At 49.6% G+C, this 18,406-nt stretch overlaps 1 protein-coding gene across 1 annotated transcript; it reads left to right on the plus strand.

Moving 5' to 3' along the window:
- The first annotated feature begins 14,130 nt into the window (after positions 1-14,130).
- Positions 14,131-15,712, plus strand: MT3 (metallothionein 3). The gene is made up of 3 exons (XM_047792797.1): positions 14,131-14,369; positions 14,610-14,675; positions 15,462-15,712. Exons 1-3 carry the CDS (start codon positions 14,339-14,341, stop codon positions 15,569-15,571), a joined length of 207 nt encoding a protein of 68 aa, XP_047648753.1. The 5' UTR covers positions 14,131-14,338; the 3' UTR covers positions 15,572-15,712.
- The last annotated feature ends 2,694 nt before the right edge of the window (positions 15,713-18,406 follow it).

Below are 18,406 nucleotides of genomic sequence, written 5' to 3' on the forward strand. Positions count from 1 at the left end.
TCACAGGGCTTTCGTTTTTCCTGGCATTTTGAATTGCCAGGAATTTTCCCTCTTGTTGTTTGTTAAATGATCTACTATTCATTGTCTCCTTTCCTGATCACCTGTCCACAGTCATTCTAGGTCCTCTCCCTCTCTCTTTTTTCTTTTTAGGGCCGCACCTGAAACATATGGAAGTTTTAAGCTAGGGGTTGAGTTGGAGCTGCAGCTGCTGGCTTATGCCACAGCCACAGCAACACCAGATCGAAGCCATGGATGTGAGCTACACTGTGGCTTGCGGCAGCACTGGATCCTTAACCCACTGAGTGGGGCCAGGGATTGAACCTGCATCTTCACGGATATTAGGTTCATTACCACAGAGCCACAATGGGGACTCCTAGGTTCTCTTTTCATTGCTCTCCTGGGTTGGATTTGCTGCTTCTTGGATACCCCATCATCCTCAGTCTTGGACTCCTTTTTGCTGGAGTATACCTCAAATAATCTTTGAGCAGAACGATGAATTAGAGGAAATTTTCAGAATCTGTAAATGTCAGCAAATATCTTTTTCTCTTATGCCTCATTGACCATTGAAATTCAGCTGGATGTCACATTTTAAGTTCAGTATCATTTTCTCTTAGCACTCTTTTGCTCCATTTTTTATTGCTCCATTGTCTTCCAACAGTCAGTGTTGCTGCTATGAACACTGACAGGACTTTTATTTCTCATTGGAAGTTTATTTTTGAGAAGTTTCTCAACGTGTTTGCAATCCTTGTACTGATCTTTAAAAATATTGTCAATCAGGAGTTCCCATTGTGGTGCAGCAGTTAATGAACCCAACTAGGAAGCATGAGGTTGCGGGTTCCATCCCTGGCCTGGCTCAGTGGATTGAGGATCCTGCATTGCTATGGCTGTGGTGTAGGCCGGCAGCTACAGATATGATTCGACCCCTAGCCTGGTAACCTCCATATGCCACGGGTGCAGCCCTAAAAAGACAAATAAATAAATAAATAAATAAAAATAATGTCAATCATATTTTAATATATAAGAACCTCTCTGAATGTCTCTTTATCATAATCTCATTTCTTTTTGTTTGTTTTTAAGGCCGCACCCATGGTGTATAGAAGTTCCCAGGCTAGGGGTCGAATCAAATCGAAGCTACAGCTGTGGGCCTCCACCACAGCCACAGCAACACAGGATCCGAGCCGCGTTCGAGACCTACACTGCAGCTCACAGCAATGCCAAATCCTTAGCCCACTGAGAGAGGCCAGGGATTGAACTCACATCTTCATGGATGCTAGTCAGGTTTGTTGCTGCTCAACTACAACAGGAATTCCTCTTTTTTTTTTTTTTTTTTCCTGAATGAACTTATTTCCTAAATCTCCCTCCTGAGTTAAAGGTTTTCTATTTTTACTATTAAATTTTCTGATAGTTTCTTGACCTATTCCTCCTTCTTTGAGCTGAAAGCAGGCTCTGTGGATGGGAGAGGGGCTTGCCTTCTGGCAGAGTGGCTTGGACACGCCCAGGGAGGGAGCTGGCAGGCAGGTCTGGCCCATCCCTCAGTGTGAAAACAAGAAAGGATCTGCTGGGACCCTCCTCTGGGAACTCAGGCCCCTCCCAGACCGGTTGCTCCCTCTTGGAGAAGATCCCTCTCTCAGCCTGGGGGAAGTGGCAAGCCTGCGACTGAAGGAGGCCATGCGGCGGCTCTACATCCCCCACCAGTCACCATCCTGGTTTCTGCACCTCGTTTCTCTTCTGCTCTCCCACTTGGACTCCCCCAAAATGGAACAAAACACACATAAACACACACATATAGCACACCACACTGGAGACTTTTCTTCTCCTTTTTTTTTTCTTTTTCTTTTTTGTCTTTTTAGGCCCCCACCAGCAGCATATGGAGGTTCCCAAGCTAGGGGTCCAATTGGAGCTGGAGCTGCCAGACTATGCCACAGCCACAGCAATGGGGGATCTGAGCCAAGTCTGTGATCTACACTACAGCTCAAGGCAACACCAGATCTTAAGCCACTGAGCGAGGCCAAGGATCCCCCTGGATACTAGTTAGGTTTGTTATTGCTGAGCCTCAACAGGAACTCCTAGACTTCTCTGTTTCTTGATATGAGCTGTGAACTTCTCAGCTCCCATTTACCTGTTAATATGACTTGACCCATTCTGGTATTCCAGGAAAATGTTAATATTTGGTCCATGAGTCCAAGTCATCCTCCCCCAGTCCCCAATTCCCAGCTCTTTCATGAGTTTTTTTCTTTTTCCCTCTTTGTCTTTACTTTCTTTCAATGGATTTTCAGGAGGAGGGAGAGGTAAACACATGTCCTCAACCTTCCATCTTGCACCAAACATCTGAACTCAGCTTCTAAGTGGTATTTTATTTTACTTTAGTTTTTGCTTTTTTAGGGCCACACCTGCGGCACATGGAGGTTCCCAGGCTAGGAGTCTAATCGGAGCTACATCTGCCGGCTTACGCCAGAGCCACAGCCATGCCAGATCTGAGCTGCATCTGCAACCTACACCACAGCTCACAGCAATGCCAGATCCTTAACCCACTGAGCGAGGCCAGGGATTGAACCTGCAACCTCAGGGTTCCTTGTCGGATTTGTTTCCGCTGCGCCACTATGGGAACTCCGTTAGCGGTCTTTTAATGTCTGCAAAAACACTGCAGGATAGGAATTATCATCTCTGTTCTACAGGTAAAAAAAAGTGAGACTCAGAGAAGTTAAGGACATTTTCCCTCACGCAGGCAGGACCAGCTGAGAGGGAAGCTTGAAGACCATGAGGGCAGATGAGCTGGGGAAAAAGCCAAAGTGAAAGGGAGCAGACTGGTTACACATGGCCCTGAATGGGTAACACTTGAGCAGAGCAAGGAAACAGCAAGGAAACTGATTTTTAGGGCAGGATAAAGAAGAGCTTGTTCATAGAATGACTGGCCAACAGGAACCCGCTGTACAGCACAGAGAACTCTACCCCATATTCTGTGATCATCTATGTGGGAAAAGAATCTGAAAGAGAATGGATGTGGGTATCGCTAGACCGGAATCACTTTGCTGTACAGCAGAAATGATCACAACCTCATAAATTAACTACGCTTATGAAACTTTCAAAAATAGGAGTTCCCATCGTGGCGCAGTGGTTAACGAATCTGACTAGGAACCGTGAGGTTGCGGGTTCGGTCCCTGCCCTTGCTCAGTGGGTTAATGACCTGGCGTTGCCGTGAGCTGTGGTGTAGGTTGCAGACACACCTCGGATCCAGCGTTGCTGTGGCTCTGGCGTAGGCCGGTGGCTACGGCTCCGATTCGACCCCTAGCCTGGGAACCTCCATATGCCGCGAGAGTGGCCCAAGAAACGGAAAAAAAAAAAAAAAAAACATAACATAAAAACAACAGCAAAAAAAAAGAACTTTCTTACAGCAGAGCCGCCTGGAACAAGAAAGTGCTGTGTCAGGAGGCTGACACACCATGGACTGTGCTCCTGTGTTGCCTAAGGGACCACAGAGACCTCAGAGAGGCGGCGACAGACGCTGTACCTGCTCGGGTCACCCTCTGACTTGGATGGAGATCAGAGAAGGTTGAGTGGGGAAGAAAGGGAGCCCAAAGCATTTTTACTTTTCCTTCTATTTTTCTGAATTTTCCACAATTTACGGCAGTAATGCATTTTAAAATACTGTTTAAAAAGGGGAAACATTTGTGTGTTTTGAGCTAGAAATTCCACCTCAAGTAAGGCTGTATCCTAAGGAAAAAATTATAGATGGACACACACAAAAGACACCAAGATGTTTATATCAGCATGGAATATGATAATGAAGATTTGGAAACAATAAAAATGTCTCAGAGTTGGGGACTGGTTAAATAAATTGTGGAAAGAATCTACTAAAGTAAAATTGTAGAAGTCAAACTACTTTCCTGGCCAGATGGTCATAATCTACAGGTAAGCAAGGAAAAAGTCATGTGTAAAGCAGTGTGTACTTTAGGCTCCTATATTTATATTTGCAAGGATTATATATATATATATTTTTTTTAATTTTTGAAAAATGTCTACCATAAACAAAAAAAGGAAAAGAAAGAAAAGGGAGCTAGATCTACACCACAGATGCAGCAACGCTGGATCCTTAACCCACTGGGGCCAAGCTGGGGATCAACTGAATCAGCAACACCACAGAGACAAGCGGGATCATTAACCCACTGTGCCACAGCAGGAACTCCTGACCCGTGTTTTTAAATCTGAGGCCCAGGTAGCCTGATTTGTACAATTTATCTCTGAGGACAGGGATAGGGTTGAAGTTGAAACTGTTTTGGAAATTTGGGGCCAAGAGACTTCAACAGTCATCTGCTCGATCAGGGCTTCTCACCCTCTCTGTGCCCAGCCTCACCACCCCTCTTCCATGGCAAAGTGCTCTCAACCACTTTCTCGTATTTCAGCCCCCAAATAGCATCATCAAGGAGGCGTGGCTGGTCCTGACCATCCACATTTAATGGAGGATGAACCAGAGACCCATTACCAGCTTGTGATAAGGCACGGGTTGAAAGCCAGCTTTCTGATTCCCCTGACTCCCTTCCTTACATGTTTAAGCTGCTAAAACTCATCTCAAGGTTTGTTACAGGATAACGTAAAGCAGGGTTTCTCCCAACCTCAGCACGACTGCCATGTGGGGCCAGGCAGTCCTTTATTGGGGAGGTTATCCTGTACATTGTAGAATGTCCCGTGGCATCCACGGCCTCTACCCATTAGATACCAGTAGCATTGCCATCCCTCTCCCCTAGTAGGTTGTGGCCACCAAAAATGTTTCTGGACTTTGCTCAATGTCCCCCAGGAGGCACAACTGCCCACAGGAGACAATCACTGAGGTAAGGTGAGATGTGAGATTGACCTCAGGTCGTTCCTGGAAGAAGGCGATGGTCCTGTCCCCAGACGAGAGGGTGGGGAGAGTGCACCATGGAAGGGAGAGAGGGGAGATTGGTTCATGTAAAAAGACACAGGTGCTACCACTCTATGCAGTGTTCCTCTTACTGTGTGTTGATTTCTTATTCAAGAGCGCCTTACCCAGACCGTGGGTTCTCAGCGAAGAGGGATGTTGCCCTCCTCGTGCTCATGTCCGCCATTCCCAGCACAAGGTCTGCATCAAGGCAGAACTCAATAAATATTGTGGTAGGGAATGAAAAAATTCACGTGACTCATTAGGCAAAGCAGGATGCTGAGGGCCACAGGGTAGCTTCATTCCTATATATTTAATTCAACGTGATGCATTCCCTGACCCCACCTTCAAGGGTGTCCCACCAAAAGAGCGAGCCACCAAGTCGGACTCTCGGTTCTCGCACTGATTCATTCACTCAATGATCGAAGCACATTTCAGGTGTGCAGGGAGCTTTGCTAAGCACACCATCAGGGGAGAAAAAGGAATTTCAGCCTTGCTTTCTGGGACCTTGCAGTCTGTGGGGAAGACTGTCAGACCACCTTGTCCCTTCTCCTATGGGGTAAAAAATATCTAGACAAACCCCCACAGAAGGTCTGCTGAAGAGGGCAGTTACATCTGGCTACATGCAGGAGTGAAGGCTTCCTGGAGGAGGTGGCACTGAAGCAGGGCCTCAAAGGATACGTAGGATTTTAAACAGATGGAAATTGTGGGCAGGAAATTCCAAGAGGAAGCAACAGCAGAAGCAGAAGCTTGGAGGCACTTTTCTGGGGTAGCATGGATTACATTTGGTTGCCAGGGTAGGTGGGAACCAGACCGTGGAGGGACTGGAAAAGTAGACAAAGGGAACTGGTGTCCATCATTTGCTGGTTCCAGATCCTGGAAGATTTCTGAACAGAGGAGGGTTCATTGAGCACTGATCACTGAGCATCTCTTACATGATTAGGCAATTTGCATGAAGAATCTCATTTCATGCTCATCATAAGCCCAAGAGCTACGGAGTATGACCTTCCCCACTGCACAGCTGAGGGGTGCCGGAGAGATTCCAACTCAGGTCCAACACCAAAGCCAGTTGCTCTTAAGAACTTCAGTCTTCACTCACTGCCCTTAAGAAGATTCTGGCAGTGGTGTCAGTGTGGTCCGGGTTATGTGGACAGTGCAGAAACCCCATTGTGCTTCTGCTGGTGGGGGTTGGGGGGGTGGTCCGGCAGAGGCCCAGAGCTGTCCCTGTAGTTCAGGAGCCCCGAGGGTTTTCTCTGGGTTCCCCAGCTAAAGTGCACCCTTTCCCATCCTAATTCCCTCCCTCTGAGCCACAGAGGTCCAGCTCCAGCCAGGCACAAGAACTTTTCATGAGAGGATGGCCCCTGAACCCCAACCCACTAAGACTCAGATCTGTCTCAGCCGGAGCCTCTAACCCTCTCAGGGTTTAATGACTCATCCCTCAGGCCCCGGTCCCTCCTCTTCTGAGGAGGTTGGGCCGCGAGGGAACACTCCATGCTACAATCTGGAGAGCCACGAGTCCACACTGAGATCCAAGATTTTGGCTCAGTTGCTGGGGTCATTCTGACCACCTTATGAAGCCCAAAAGCTGGGAAGCAGCTCTTCCCTGCTTCCCTCCTCCAACAACCCCCATCCCACCAGTGACCAAGGAGAAGAGCACACTTTGCTTGTGGTGTTTACACCTCACACAAAGGTGCCAATGCCAGGCTAGGGAGGATGCAGGAAGGGACAAGAGACAGAATCAGCAGCCAGGTTGGGTTTGAGTACTTAGGGGGTCAGCCAGGTGTAGGGCCATATTTCCCCAATTGCAGTCCTTCGAGAACCACCTGTACTATTTTAGTCATAGTCACATGTCACCTGGTCTGTTATTACACTTCAATTTATTTTAAAAGGAAATTGCGTATTACTACTGCAGAGGAGGGATGGAATCGTTTGCCATAAATAGGGGGTAAGCATGGAGATGGAGGGGCAATGAAGCAAGGTCATGACATTTCTAGCTAGGTTCTGTGGCAAGCTGAGGCTCCCTCCCCATCCTTCCCCTGGCTCTTACGCCCTCTCTATTAAAAAGAGGTGCTGGGGAGACTTCCCATCGTGGCTCAGTGGAAACGAATCTGACTAGCACCCATGAGGACGCAGGTTTGATCCCTGGCCTTGCTCAGTGGGTTAAGGATCTGGCGTTGCCATGAGCTATGGTGTAGTAGCAGATGCGGCTCAGATCTGGCATTGTTGTGGCTGTGGTGTAGGCCAGTGGCTACAGCTCCGATTCAACCCCTAGCCTGGGAACCTCCATTTGCTGAGGGTGCAGCCCTAAAAAGACCAAAAAAAAAATAGAAAGAGAGGAGCTGGGCAAGGATGAGAGAAGCATGAAAGCATTAAAGACATCCTAGCACCAAATTGCATCTCCTTGAAGTAATTAGGAAGACTGGTGGAGAACTGAAAGGGGAATAACCTTGTCATATGAATCCAGGTTGTTTTACACACTCATCTCACTTTGAGAAGCTGGACCGTGGGAATCAGACTTGGAGTCAAGAGACAAGGTTCAAGTTCCGGCTTCACTATAACCTTGCTGTGTGACTTTGGCCAAGATCCTTGCTGTCTCTGGGTCTCCTCCCACTGTTATAATAAGGCAGATGGTACCCATGGCATGGGTTTTTGAGAGGGGTCTCAGAAACACCCCTCAAACCCTGGGGTGAGTGGGATAAGGAAGACAGGGAGGGGAAGGGCACTTTGCCAAATCAAGGCTAAGATCCCAAATGCATCAATAATCTGATGGCAGTTGGGAAGCCAATGTCACAAAAGGCTAGAGCTGGGTCCCTAGAACCTAGATATTGCAGCTCATGACTGCCACAGGCTCAGAGATGTGGTCCCCTGACAATAGAGGGATGGGACCTGGCTAGGCTGACATTGCACATCACAGAGGGCCCATATGAGACATTTTCAGGGTCCTCAGATCTGCCTTGTGGGTAGACAGCAGGGCAGGATGACTTTCTTTGCTGCTGACCTGAAGATTCTGTAATTCCACAAAGTTTGCTTCGAGTATCAAACTGTTTTTGGCCATTCTGGAACCTGGCACATAATTCCAGTTGGCTTAACAACTAGAATTCATGGCAAGTTGAATTAAAGATATCAAGGCAGGCTGAAGAGCATCGTGCTTAAATTCAAGTCCTGGCTCTGCCTCCAGGGCAATTCACTTACTCTCCCCAGCCTACGTTTCCTCACCTGTAAAATGGGTTAACAATGCCTTCCAGTAGGGTTATTGGAAAGAGTCAATAAAATAATATATGGAGGGTTTACTTCACATAATACTCAATATGGTGCCTCAATATGCATAGTAAGCACCCAGCAAGTGGCAGATATTAGCCATGAGCAGTCATCTGGTCAGTCAATGGCAAACTGGCAAGAGACTTCCTAGAGTTTACAAAGCTAGTTATTGGAAGAGCTGGAACTTGGAATGATGGGGCTTGTAGACCAGTGCCCTTCCCCCGGCTTCAGCTGCTCCCGTGAACAATATTGCACATTCCACAATCATTCTAGTAATAAATCTCTAGACCTCGCCGATAAGTAACTTTGATTACAGATAAGCATGTTTGCCAACTCTTTTGGTACCCAACTGTTTACCCAGGCTCTTAAACGCTTGGCCAATTTTCAGTCCCAGGATAATAGATTGGGAAACTTTTTTTTTTTTTTTCCTGTCTTTTGAGGGCCGCACCCATGGCATATGGAGAGTCCCAGGCTAGGGGTCTAATTGGAGCTGTAGTCACCGGCCTACGCCAGAGCCACAGCAACTAGGGATCCGAGCTGCGTCTGCAACCTACACCACAGCTCATGGCAACACCGAATCCTTAACTCACTGAGCGAGACCAGGGATTGAACCTGCAACCTCATGGTTCCTAGTCGGATTCTTTCCACTGAGCATGGCAGGAACTCCGAATTGGGAAACTCCTAAGAGTAATGCAACAGTCTTAATCCTGCACTGGCCTGATTTCAGCCAGGGGTGGGGCTTGCTGGGCTCACTGCTTTTTTCTGAGATCACCTGGGGGTTTTCCATCCATTAGTTGATGGGACCGTGAGTAATCTCCACCCCTCAACCTACCTGGTCCCTCCTGCTGGCTCCAATCTAATTAAAAAGATAAGCATCTCCCTGAACGCCCTTCTCCCAGGAAGCACTGGGCTTGTAGGGCCCAGGGTGAGGAGTGATCCTAGCCGACCGACCCATATCATCCTGTTAATTGGATGCAGCTGCAACTCAGGAAGCACAGAGCTGAGGCCACCAAAAGAGCTGGGTGTCAGATGGGAGCTGTGCAGATCCCAGGCTCCAGCAGAGTCTTCATCTGACCTCCCAAGTTCCAGACTCATTTGCAAATGGTTGGTAAGGGCCAACGTGATTTAAGGCCCTGCTCTAAGAGCTTTCCAGGTGCCATCTGAGTTAAGCCCCTGACAAACCTGTTTTCATTTTACCCTTGAGCCACCCAAGGCACAGAAATGTTAGCAACTTGCTAGTAACTCGTCCCATTGCTCGTAAATGGCAATCAGAATCTGAATGCAGCCAGCCTGACATCAGAGCCACTCATTCATTCGTTTGTTCAATAAATGTCTCTCGTGTATGGGACACTGACCCAGGCGCTTCAGATGTGTCAGTGAACAAATCACGGTGCTTAAATTCTGGCAGGACAGACAGAACATAAACTTTACATAGTAAATTAGTTAGGAGGTGTAAATTGCTATGAAAGAAAGAAAATATAGAGCAAAGCATGAGCAATCAGGAGGGTTGGAGGTATGTGTTGCAATTTTTTTTTTGTCTTTTGTCTTTTTAGGGTCGAAACCACGGCAGCGGGTTTGTTTCCACTGCGCCATGACAGGAACTCCATGTGTTGCAATTTTAACGTGGGTGATCACAGGAGTTCCTGTTGTGGCTCAACAGTTCACAAATCTGACTGGTTTCCATGAGGACACAAGTTCGATCCCTGGCCCGGCTCAGTGGGTTGAGGATCCGTGTTGCCATGAGCTGTGGTGCAGGTTGCAGATGTGGCTCAGGTCCAGCATTGCTGTGGCTGTGGTGTCGACTGGCAGCTGTAGCTGCCATTTGATCCCTAGCCTGGGAACTTCCATATGCCGCAGGGGTGGCCCTAAAAAAAATAAAAAATAAAGTGGGTGATCATCGTGGGCTTCATGCAGGGTAAGATTTGAGCAAAAATTCACAAGAAGGGACTGAGCTATGTGACTATCGGGGGAAGGAGCCTCAGAGGCCGAACGAGCACAGGCAGAAGAAATTGACACTGTGAGAATTAACAAGAGGTCAGAGGGAAGTAAAGGTGGGGGTGCTGGGGAACTCTCTGGAGTGACACCCGCTCTTCAGAGGTCACAGAACCTGAGAAGTGAAAGAGGAGGAGGCTGGCCATGTCAAGGGGGACGAGGAGGGTATTTTAGAAGATGCAGCATTTCTCAGATCTCTCCACATCTGGCCACTCGGGTGTCGGGGGATATATTAGGATTCTACAGAGAAACAGAACCAGAGGGAGAGAGGGGTGTGTGTGTGTGTACACACACAGAAAGAGAGAGATTGATTTTAGGAATTGGCTCACATGATTATGGAGGCTCAGCCGTCCCAGGATCTGCCGCCTGCAAGCTGGAAAACCAGGAAAGCCAGTGGTATCATTCGGTCTGGAAGCCTGGGAATGGAGGAGCCACTGACGGAAGTTCTAGTTCAAGTCCAAAGGCCGGAAAACCAGGAGTCCAACGGCAGGAGAAGATGAGCGCTTCGGCTCAGGCAGAGAGCAAGTTCACCCCTCCTCCGCCTTTTTGTTCCGCTTGGATCCTCCACAGAGTGGATGATGTCCACCTGGCGACAGTGAACTTCTTTCCTCCACCTGCTGATTCGAATGCTAATCTCTTCTGGAAAGATCCTCACAGACACGCTCAGAAATAATGTTTAATCAGCTATCTGGGCATTCCTGAGCCTGGTCAGGTTGACACATAAAATTACCCATCAAGACGGGAGGGGAGGGGAGGGGAGGAGTTTCCATTGTAGCACAGCAGAAGCGAATCCGAGTGGTATCCATGAGGAGGCAGGTTCGATCCCTGGCCTCGCTCAGTGGGTTAAGGATCCGGCATTGCCGTGAGTTGTGGTGTAGGTGGCAGATGCACCTCGGATCCCACATTGCTGTGGCTGTGGTGTAGGCCGGCAGCTCCAGCTCCAATTCGATCCCTACCCTGGGAACTTCCATATGCCACAGGTGTGGCCCTAAAAAGCAAAAAAAAAAGGGGGGGGGATAGGAGGTGAGGGGAGATGGTTCTCCAGGATCTGAGGCTTTGATCCCAGGAAATCTGTGAGGCCCGAGGGGAGGCATCCTTGGCTGAGAGTGTGGGGAGGCCCATTTCACTCAGCACAAAAAATCCTAGATATTGAGGCCTTGAGCAGGGGTCAAGGCTAGAACCTAGGTCAGATAAGTCTGAGGCCAGGGTGCCCTTGGGCAAAATGAAAACAAACAAGAAATCAACAGTCGAGCTAGAGATGCTGAGCTCTGCCACCTAAAATTGCCAGGAGCCAATGTTGAGAAGCAATTTGGGCTTCAAGTTCAATACCTTGGGATATCAGATGATAGCATCTCCTCTTGGACTCTCCTTTGTTCATCTTTCTCTTCCTTCAACTTGACTGAAGTTTACTTAGACTCATGCACCAGCAGAAAGCAATCTTGCAAAAGCCCAGAGAAGCCAGCTAGCTCCACCCCACAGTCGAGGGCAGTTGGAGGCCCCCTGGAAGCTAATATTTTTCAAGTGGGCAGCTTCCCACCAACATACCAAAGTGCTTGTCCAGCTCAGATTTAGAAGAGGCCCCTTTGTGCACGGAGGAGACTGGGAGCAGGGGCCAGTCTCTCTGTGGGAGTCTCAGTCTCCTTCACTCAGCAAAACCAAAGCCTGGAGACTCACCCACATCTGCCTTCCTTGGAAAGCAGCCTTGGGACCACTTCCCAAGAGGGAGGGCCAGGGGGAGTTCCCATTGTGGCTCAGTGGTTAACGAACCCAACTGGTATCCATGAAGAGGCAGGTTCGATCCCTGGCCTCACTCAGTGGGTTAAGGATTCAGCATTGCCGTGAGCTGTGGTGTAGGTGGCAGACGCGGCTCGGATCCCGCATTGCTGTGGCTGTGGTGTAGGCCGGCAGCTCCAGCTCCGACTAGACCCCTAGCCTGGGAACCTCCATATGCCTCGGGTGTGGGCCTACCAAGGGAAAAAAAAAAAAAAAAGAGCAAGGGCTGCAAGTCCTAAGGGGGTGTAACCACTCAGGGCCCTTGGACTCTTACCAAGAGAAATTGCTAAGAGGCCAGATGGGAAATTCAAGCAAGGCTTTACTGGGCCTCGTGCTGCAGCCCACAAGAAACAAGCCCATGAAAACACGAAACTGGTGCGCTTGCTCCCTATCCAAGGAGGGTGGGCTGATTCCTTAAATGGGTGAGGGTAGGGGCAGATCTGCCCGCTCTTTGGTGGCGCTGTGTGCAGGGATCATGGGTAGTACTCTGATTTTGCTCCCAGCACCTCAGAAACCGCAGTTGGTTTATGGTCTTTTTATATCTTATTGCCCATAACTGCCCTGACTGCAGCATGCCTACAGTTATTTTTAGTCCCTTACAGTTTTGTTGTTATTATTTTATTGCTGGAGGAGATCTCTGTCCAAATGCAAGTGTGAGCACTGTGGTCGAGGGGCTTATGTCCTAGCCTATCTCAGTGGCTCTTTGTAAAAAGTGGAATTTGATGGAGTTCCCATTGCAGTTCAGTGGTAACGGACCTGACTAGTATCCATGAGGATGCCGGTTCGATCCCTAACCTCACCCAGTGGGTTGAGGATCCAGCGTTGCTGTGAGCTGTGGTGAAGGTCACAGACGTGGCTCGGATCCCGAGTTGCTGTGGGTGTGGTATTGGCCCGAAGCTGTAGCTCCGATTCAACCCCTAGCCTGGGAACTTCCGTATGCCTCAGTGCAGCCCTTAAAAAAAAAAAAAAAAAAAAGTGCATATGAGTATGAGAGTATGTATAGGGTATGAGAGATTTAGATTAGATCGCTTTGGGAGGACTCGAGAAGGAACTTCCATTCTTGCGGAGGCAATAGCTATTCCAAACAAAAGCCAGAGGCTAACCCCGCCAATGCCACCTTTCGAATGTTTTAGTGCAAGGGTCCTGGGATAACTTTTTTTCGCTGTATCTCTAGCTGAGTCCTGCCCCTCTGAAGCCCAGTAGGGCCCTGTGAAAGCTGCTTGCACTACAAGCAGGAAAAGTGAGGCCTCCACATAGGGGTCACCATGTGACTGTCCCGTCTGAGATGCCATCAGCAATCCTGTCTCCTACTTCTTTAACCCTAAACCAGTTGTCTAATGCTGTCCTTTGCTCCCCTGCTTCCTGGGGATTAAGTACCGGGTGAGGACACAGCTTTATAGCAAGGACGTGAACTTCTCTGTCCAGCTTCCAGGGCTGCCTTCCCCATCACTCCCATCTCAGCCTCTGTGGTCACCTCGCTTCCTCTTCCATTCTCTGTGGATCTGCTAAGGACATTCCTCACTGGGTTTAGGCCCTCTCCGGGATAATCATGGATAATCTCATCTCAAGATCCTTAATTACATCTGCAAAGTCCCCTTTTCCAAATGAGATAATAGTCGCAGATTCCTAGATTTGACACAGCTATCTCTGGAGGGGCCATTTTTCAGCCTACCACAGGCACAAGGGACTCTGAGAAACAGTGCAGAAGGAACAGATAAAAGGAGATCTGCTTCCCTCTGAAGCTGAGATGCAGCCACCTAGCACCATTACCCCCCCCAAAAAAAAACCCTCCCACTAGTCACCCCAGCCCTGCCCTCTAGGCCTCCCAGGGGCCTTAGGATTCTTCCGGCCCCCGCCCCCAAGAGACAGACAGGGAACGGGGTCCTAGAGCAGGGTGGCTCAGCACCCCCATTTGGGCGAACCTGGCATACCAAAGACTCCTGAATAAGGAATAAGGGGATGGAGAGCATAAAAGGCAGAGAAGGGCTGGGAAATAACAAAGCACCTTTTCTCCGCTTTCAGAGGCCGGAGTGCGCCCTTTCTGCGGTGGAGGCAGCGGCAGAGGCGCACGTGAGCGGGCAGGCGGGGAGTGTCCTCTGTGCGCACGGAGGAAAGTGGGTGGCTGCGCGCGCACGGCAGCGAGTGGGGAGGGCGGCGCGCGCCCGGCTGTGCACTCGGTAGCGGGGTGGGGTAGGGGAGCGCCCGGGCCTTGCACACGACGCGGGAGGGGAACCGCTGCTGCAATGCGCGCCTCCGCCCAGGCTTGTGCTCCCAGCTGGAGAGAGGGGGCGCCGCGCGCCGAGCCGGCCGTGCCTGCGCGCCCCCGCCTGGGGCTATAAAAGCCTCGCCACCTGCTGCCGTTTGTGCGTCCAATTGCGGGAGAAGCCAATTCCACCTGCTCCAGCGGCAGCTCCTCTCGACATGGACCCTGAGACCTGCCCCTGCCCTACTGGTGAGCCCCCGCCCCCAGCCTGCGGCACAGAGCGCCCCTTCACTTGCACCCATGCCCTTCGCCTTTGCTCAAGGACATCTGGGGGAAGGGATCTTTATTTCCTATTTGTAATTTCATGAAGGATAGGCATGGCTACACCCTACCGGGCACTGAGATTTGGCACCCCACCTCCTCCTTTGAGGCCTGGCCCCACCCTGAGTTTTACCACATTAACCCTTCCTGTGGCACCTCCCTCTCTAGGTGGCTCCTGCACCTGCGCTGGCTCCTGCAAGTGCGAGGGATGCAAATGCACCTCCTGCAAGAAGAGTGAGTGTGGGGACCCCACTGCCCCTGCCCCCTGTGCAGAGCGTCTGTCCCACAAGGGGTGACTCCTAGGCCCCCTGTTGAGTTGCTTCTGACCCTTACTGGCACAGAACCACACAATTGCAGGGCCCCCTCCTTCAGTGATGTTTTTGTAAATTTCAAGATGTTTTTGTAAATGCGCAGAGGATTCTAATGGGTAGCAGGGATTGAGAACTGCTACCCTGGCCCAACCCTTCCCTCAAAACCTCCAGTGCCTGGCCCAACCTTTCCCTCAAAACCTCCAGTGCCTGGGGAGCCAGTAGTGAGGCTGGGGTCCGAAGCTGGGGTCCCTCGGGTCCTCTCCGGCCTTTGTGAACCCCCTCAATTTTACCTGCCCTGAATCTCCCCAAAGCAGTGTCCTATGCAGAGGGAGGAGGAGATGGAAGGAAGGTGCCCTTCTTTCTTTGTAGGACTGGACATGGGCCCCCCTGGATCTCCTGGACACCTACACCTGTCCCATCTCTGCTCCTCCAGGTTTATCCTTCAAGGCCATTTACCCTGGATGTTTTCTCCTTAGGGCCTTGCACTCCCCCCGCGTGGGCCTCACCCCACCATCCCTGAGCTCCTGCACTCACAGAAGAGGCTGTGGGCTAGTTACTAATACCCCTCTCCCAGAGTAGCCCAGAGATGCTGGGTCAACCCAGCTGTGAGACTAGGAAGGGGGCACCCCTCCTCTTCTCCCTCCCTTTTGATGGGGGCAGATGGGGGAGGAGAGGCCCTCAGACTGGGCACCCCCTGTTTTATCTGCAGGCTGCTGCTCCTGCTGCCCTGCCGAGTGTGAGAAATGCGCCAAGGATTGCGTGTGTAAAGGTGGAGAGGGGGCCGAAGCTGAGGAAGAGAAGTGCAGCTGCTGCCAGTGAGGACGTGCCCCTCCGTGCGAAATGTGTGTAAATAGTGCTGGGTGGCCTAGTGCCACCTGTCCCCATGGTGAGGCTCCGCAGTTGGTCCCCTTCCCCTGCTAGCCACTGGCAATTGACAATAAATCCTGTGAAAGGCATAAACCAAGGACTGGTCTCTTCTTAAAGGGAAAGGATGTGGGGGGTAGAAGAAGCTGAGTCTGAGGGAACTGCCCGGTGGGAGGTAAAATCTGGATGCTGGCCCCTGGTCCACTGCGGACTGGGCTGGAGTTCTGGGGGGCAGGTACGCCCTCCGCACCTGCAGTGGGCACTTGACCCTCTTGCCAAGTCAAGTTCAACTCTAGGGAGAGAGGAGAGACCAGGCCCATATGGCTCTGTCTCTTTTTTCTTTCTTTTTTTTTTTTGTCTTTTTGCCTTTTCTAGGGCCGCTTCCGAGGCATATGGAAGTTCCCAGGCTAGGGGTCGAATCGAATCTGTAGCCACCAGCCTACACCAGAGCCACAGCAACGTGGGATCCGAGCAGCATCTGCAACCTACACCACAGCTCACGGCAACACCGGATCCTTAACCCACGGAGCAAGGCCAGGGATCGAACCCGCAACCTCATGGTTCCTAGTCGGATTCATTAACCACTGAGCCATGACGGGAACTCCAGTGGCTCTGTCTCTTTCTCCAGCCTCTCAGGCTCACTGTCTTCATCTGTTCATGGGGTTGGGGAAGTTAAAACCAGACCCCAGAGGCCTGTGGTTTCGAGTTTTCTAGCATCTTCAGAGTCGTTAGAAGAGAGTCCAGGCCCCCCTCCTCCCCGGGGCGGGGGGGCTGTCTTGGCAAAATGTCAACTGTGTTTCCAAGGTCACTGCCTTGAATAGCTTGTCTCCCCAACTGCTGACTGTTCTGCTCCTTTTCAAATCTTCTCATTTGGCAGTTTGTGTCCCTTCTTCAAGGGGTAGAAGGGTAATGAGAGCTTTAATCCGTGGTGGTTTCGGTTCATTCCTTGATGAAAGGGAACACTCAGATCTACCTGGATTGAATGAAAAAGAAACAACAGAACTCTGGGAGAGAAAAGTTTCCCAGTTCAGAAAACACAATGCTGTAAACATGTCAGTTTTCCTCCAAGTTACTTTATCAGGACAGTCCATTCAAAAGTCCACCAGGATTTTTGTTAAAACCCAGGAAGCTGAGTTTCAAAAAAACAACATGCAAGAAAAGCCAAGCCAGTTTTGAAAAGGAGTAACAAAAAAGCCTTGCTCTAACCACACAGCAGGACTTGTTCTCAAGCTTGGGAAGTGGTGCCAGTTCAGGGATGGAACAGTTGGACAGAGGATAGTTCAAAACCAGGCCCCAGGGCAGCTGCAAGTAAGAGATGATCAAATTAGCAGCAAAAAGATACACTAGTTAGTGAAAAGTGTTGAAACAATTGACTAGCCCTTTGCATATCATAGAAAAAGTAATTTTCTTTTGGTCACCCCATGGCATATGAAGTTCCCAGGCCAGGCAGGGTCTGGGCCACAGACCTACACTGCAGGCGTGGTGGTGCCAGATCCTTGAACCCACTGTGCCAGGCGGGGGATAGAACCTACATCCTGGTGCTGCAAAGACAATCCTATTGCAGCACCTTAGCAGAAACGCCTAAAAAATAATTTTCAATTGACTTAAACACCCAAGAGCAAAATCCAACCTATGCAAGAATTTGGAAGAGGAAAATAAGAGAATGCTTATTACTTTGGAGTGGAGACACCAAAAAAATTGATAAATGTGAGGTTATCTTGTGCAAAATCCTTTTAAGCACATTATCATACTTGATCCTTACCATTCTAGAATAATGATAGGATTTTTATACCCATTTTACAGATGGGGCAATAGGGCTTAGGGTAATTTGCATGAGGTCTGTTAAAAGATAAACCGAGCCATATTAAAATGTTTTAAGAGTTTATTTGAGCCAATATCAATTTGTATTGGGCAGCATCCAATGTAGCAGATAGAAAGGAGCTCTGAGAAGCTGCACAAAATGAAAGACTTTTATAGCTGGAAGGGACCAGGAACAAGGACGTTAGAACAGGCAAAAAAGTGGGATGGTTACTGCAGTTTTCCTTTAGGGGATGGCAGGGGCCTATCAGGCAGATCATCTAACTGGAGCTGATCAGGTGATTTCTGATGGATGAAAGATTCCATTTCTGGGAGAGCCCAAGTCTGGTGACATGGGGCTTAGCCTAAGTGACTCCATTTTGGACCTGCTGTCTTGTGTGTAAAAGTCACATACCTAGAATGTGGTGGAGCCAGGATGTGAACCTATGCTGTCTGACTAAAGTCTAGGCCTTTAAACCTAACCATGCTTGTTTTCTCTGTTTCTGGCTTGCCCTGTGTTACAAAAAGCACTAAAATAAAGCTAGATCGCCTCATACCCATTAGGATCGTGTCTGTTCATTCCGGCTGCTATAACAAAATACCACAGAATGGCTAGCTTATATGCAACAGGAATTTATTTCTCACAGGCTAGAAGTCTGAGATTAGGGTGCCAGCATGGTTGGGGGAAGGCTCTCTTCTGGGTCAAAGACATCTCACTGCATCCTCACATGGTGGAATGGACTAGGGGCTCTGTGGGGGTTCTTTTATAATAGCTCTAATCCCGTTCATGAGAGCGCCACCCTCATGACTTAAACACAAACAACTCTCAAAGGCCCCAAAGCACACGAACGGTCAGACCAGAGCAAATGACTACTATCCAAAAAAGAGAAAAGAGCAAGTGTTGGCAATGATGTGGAGAAACTGAAACCCTTGTGCACTATTTAAGGAAAGGTAGGAGTTCCATTGTGACTTGGCAGTAATGAACCCAGCTAG

Source organism: Phacochoerus africanus, chromosome 8, assembly GCF_016906955.1.
Source record: "Phacochoerus africanus isolate WHEZ1 chromosome 8, ROS_Pafr_v1, whole genome shotgun sequence".
NCBI lineage: Eukaryota > Metazoa > Chordata > Mammalia > Artiodactyla > Suidae > Phacochoerus > Phacochoerus africanus.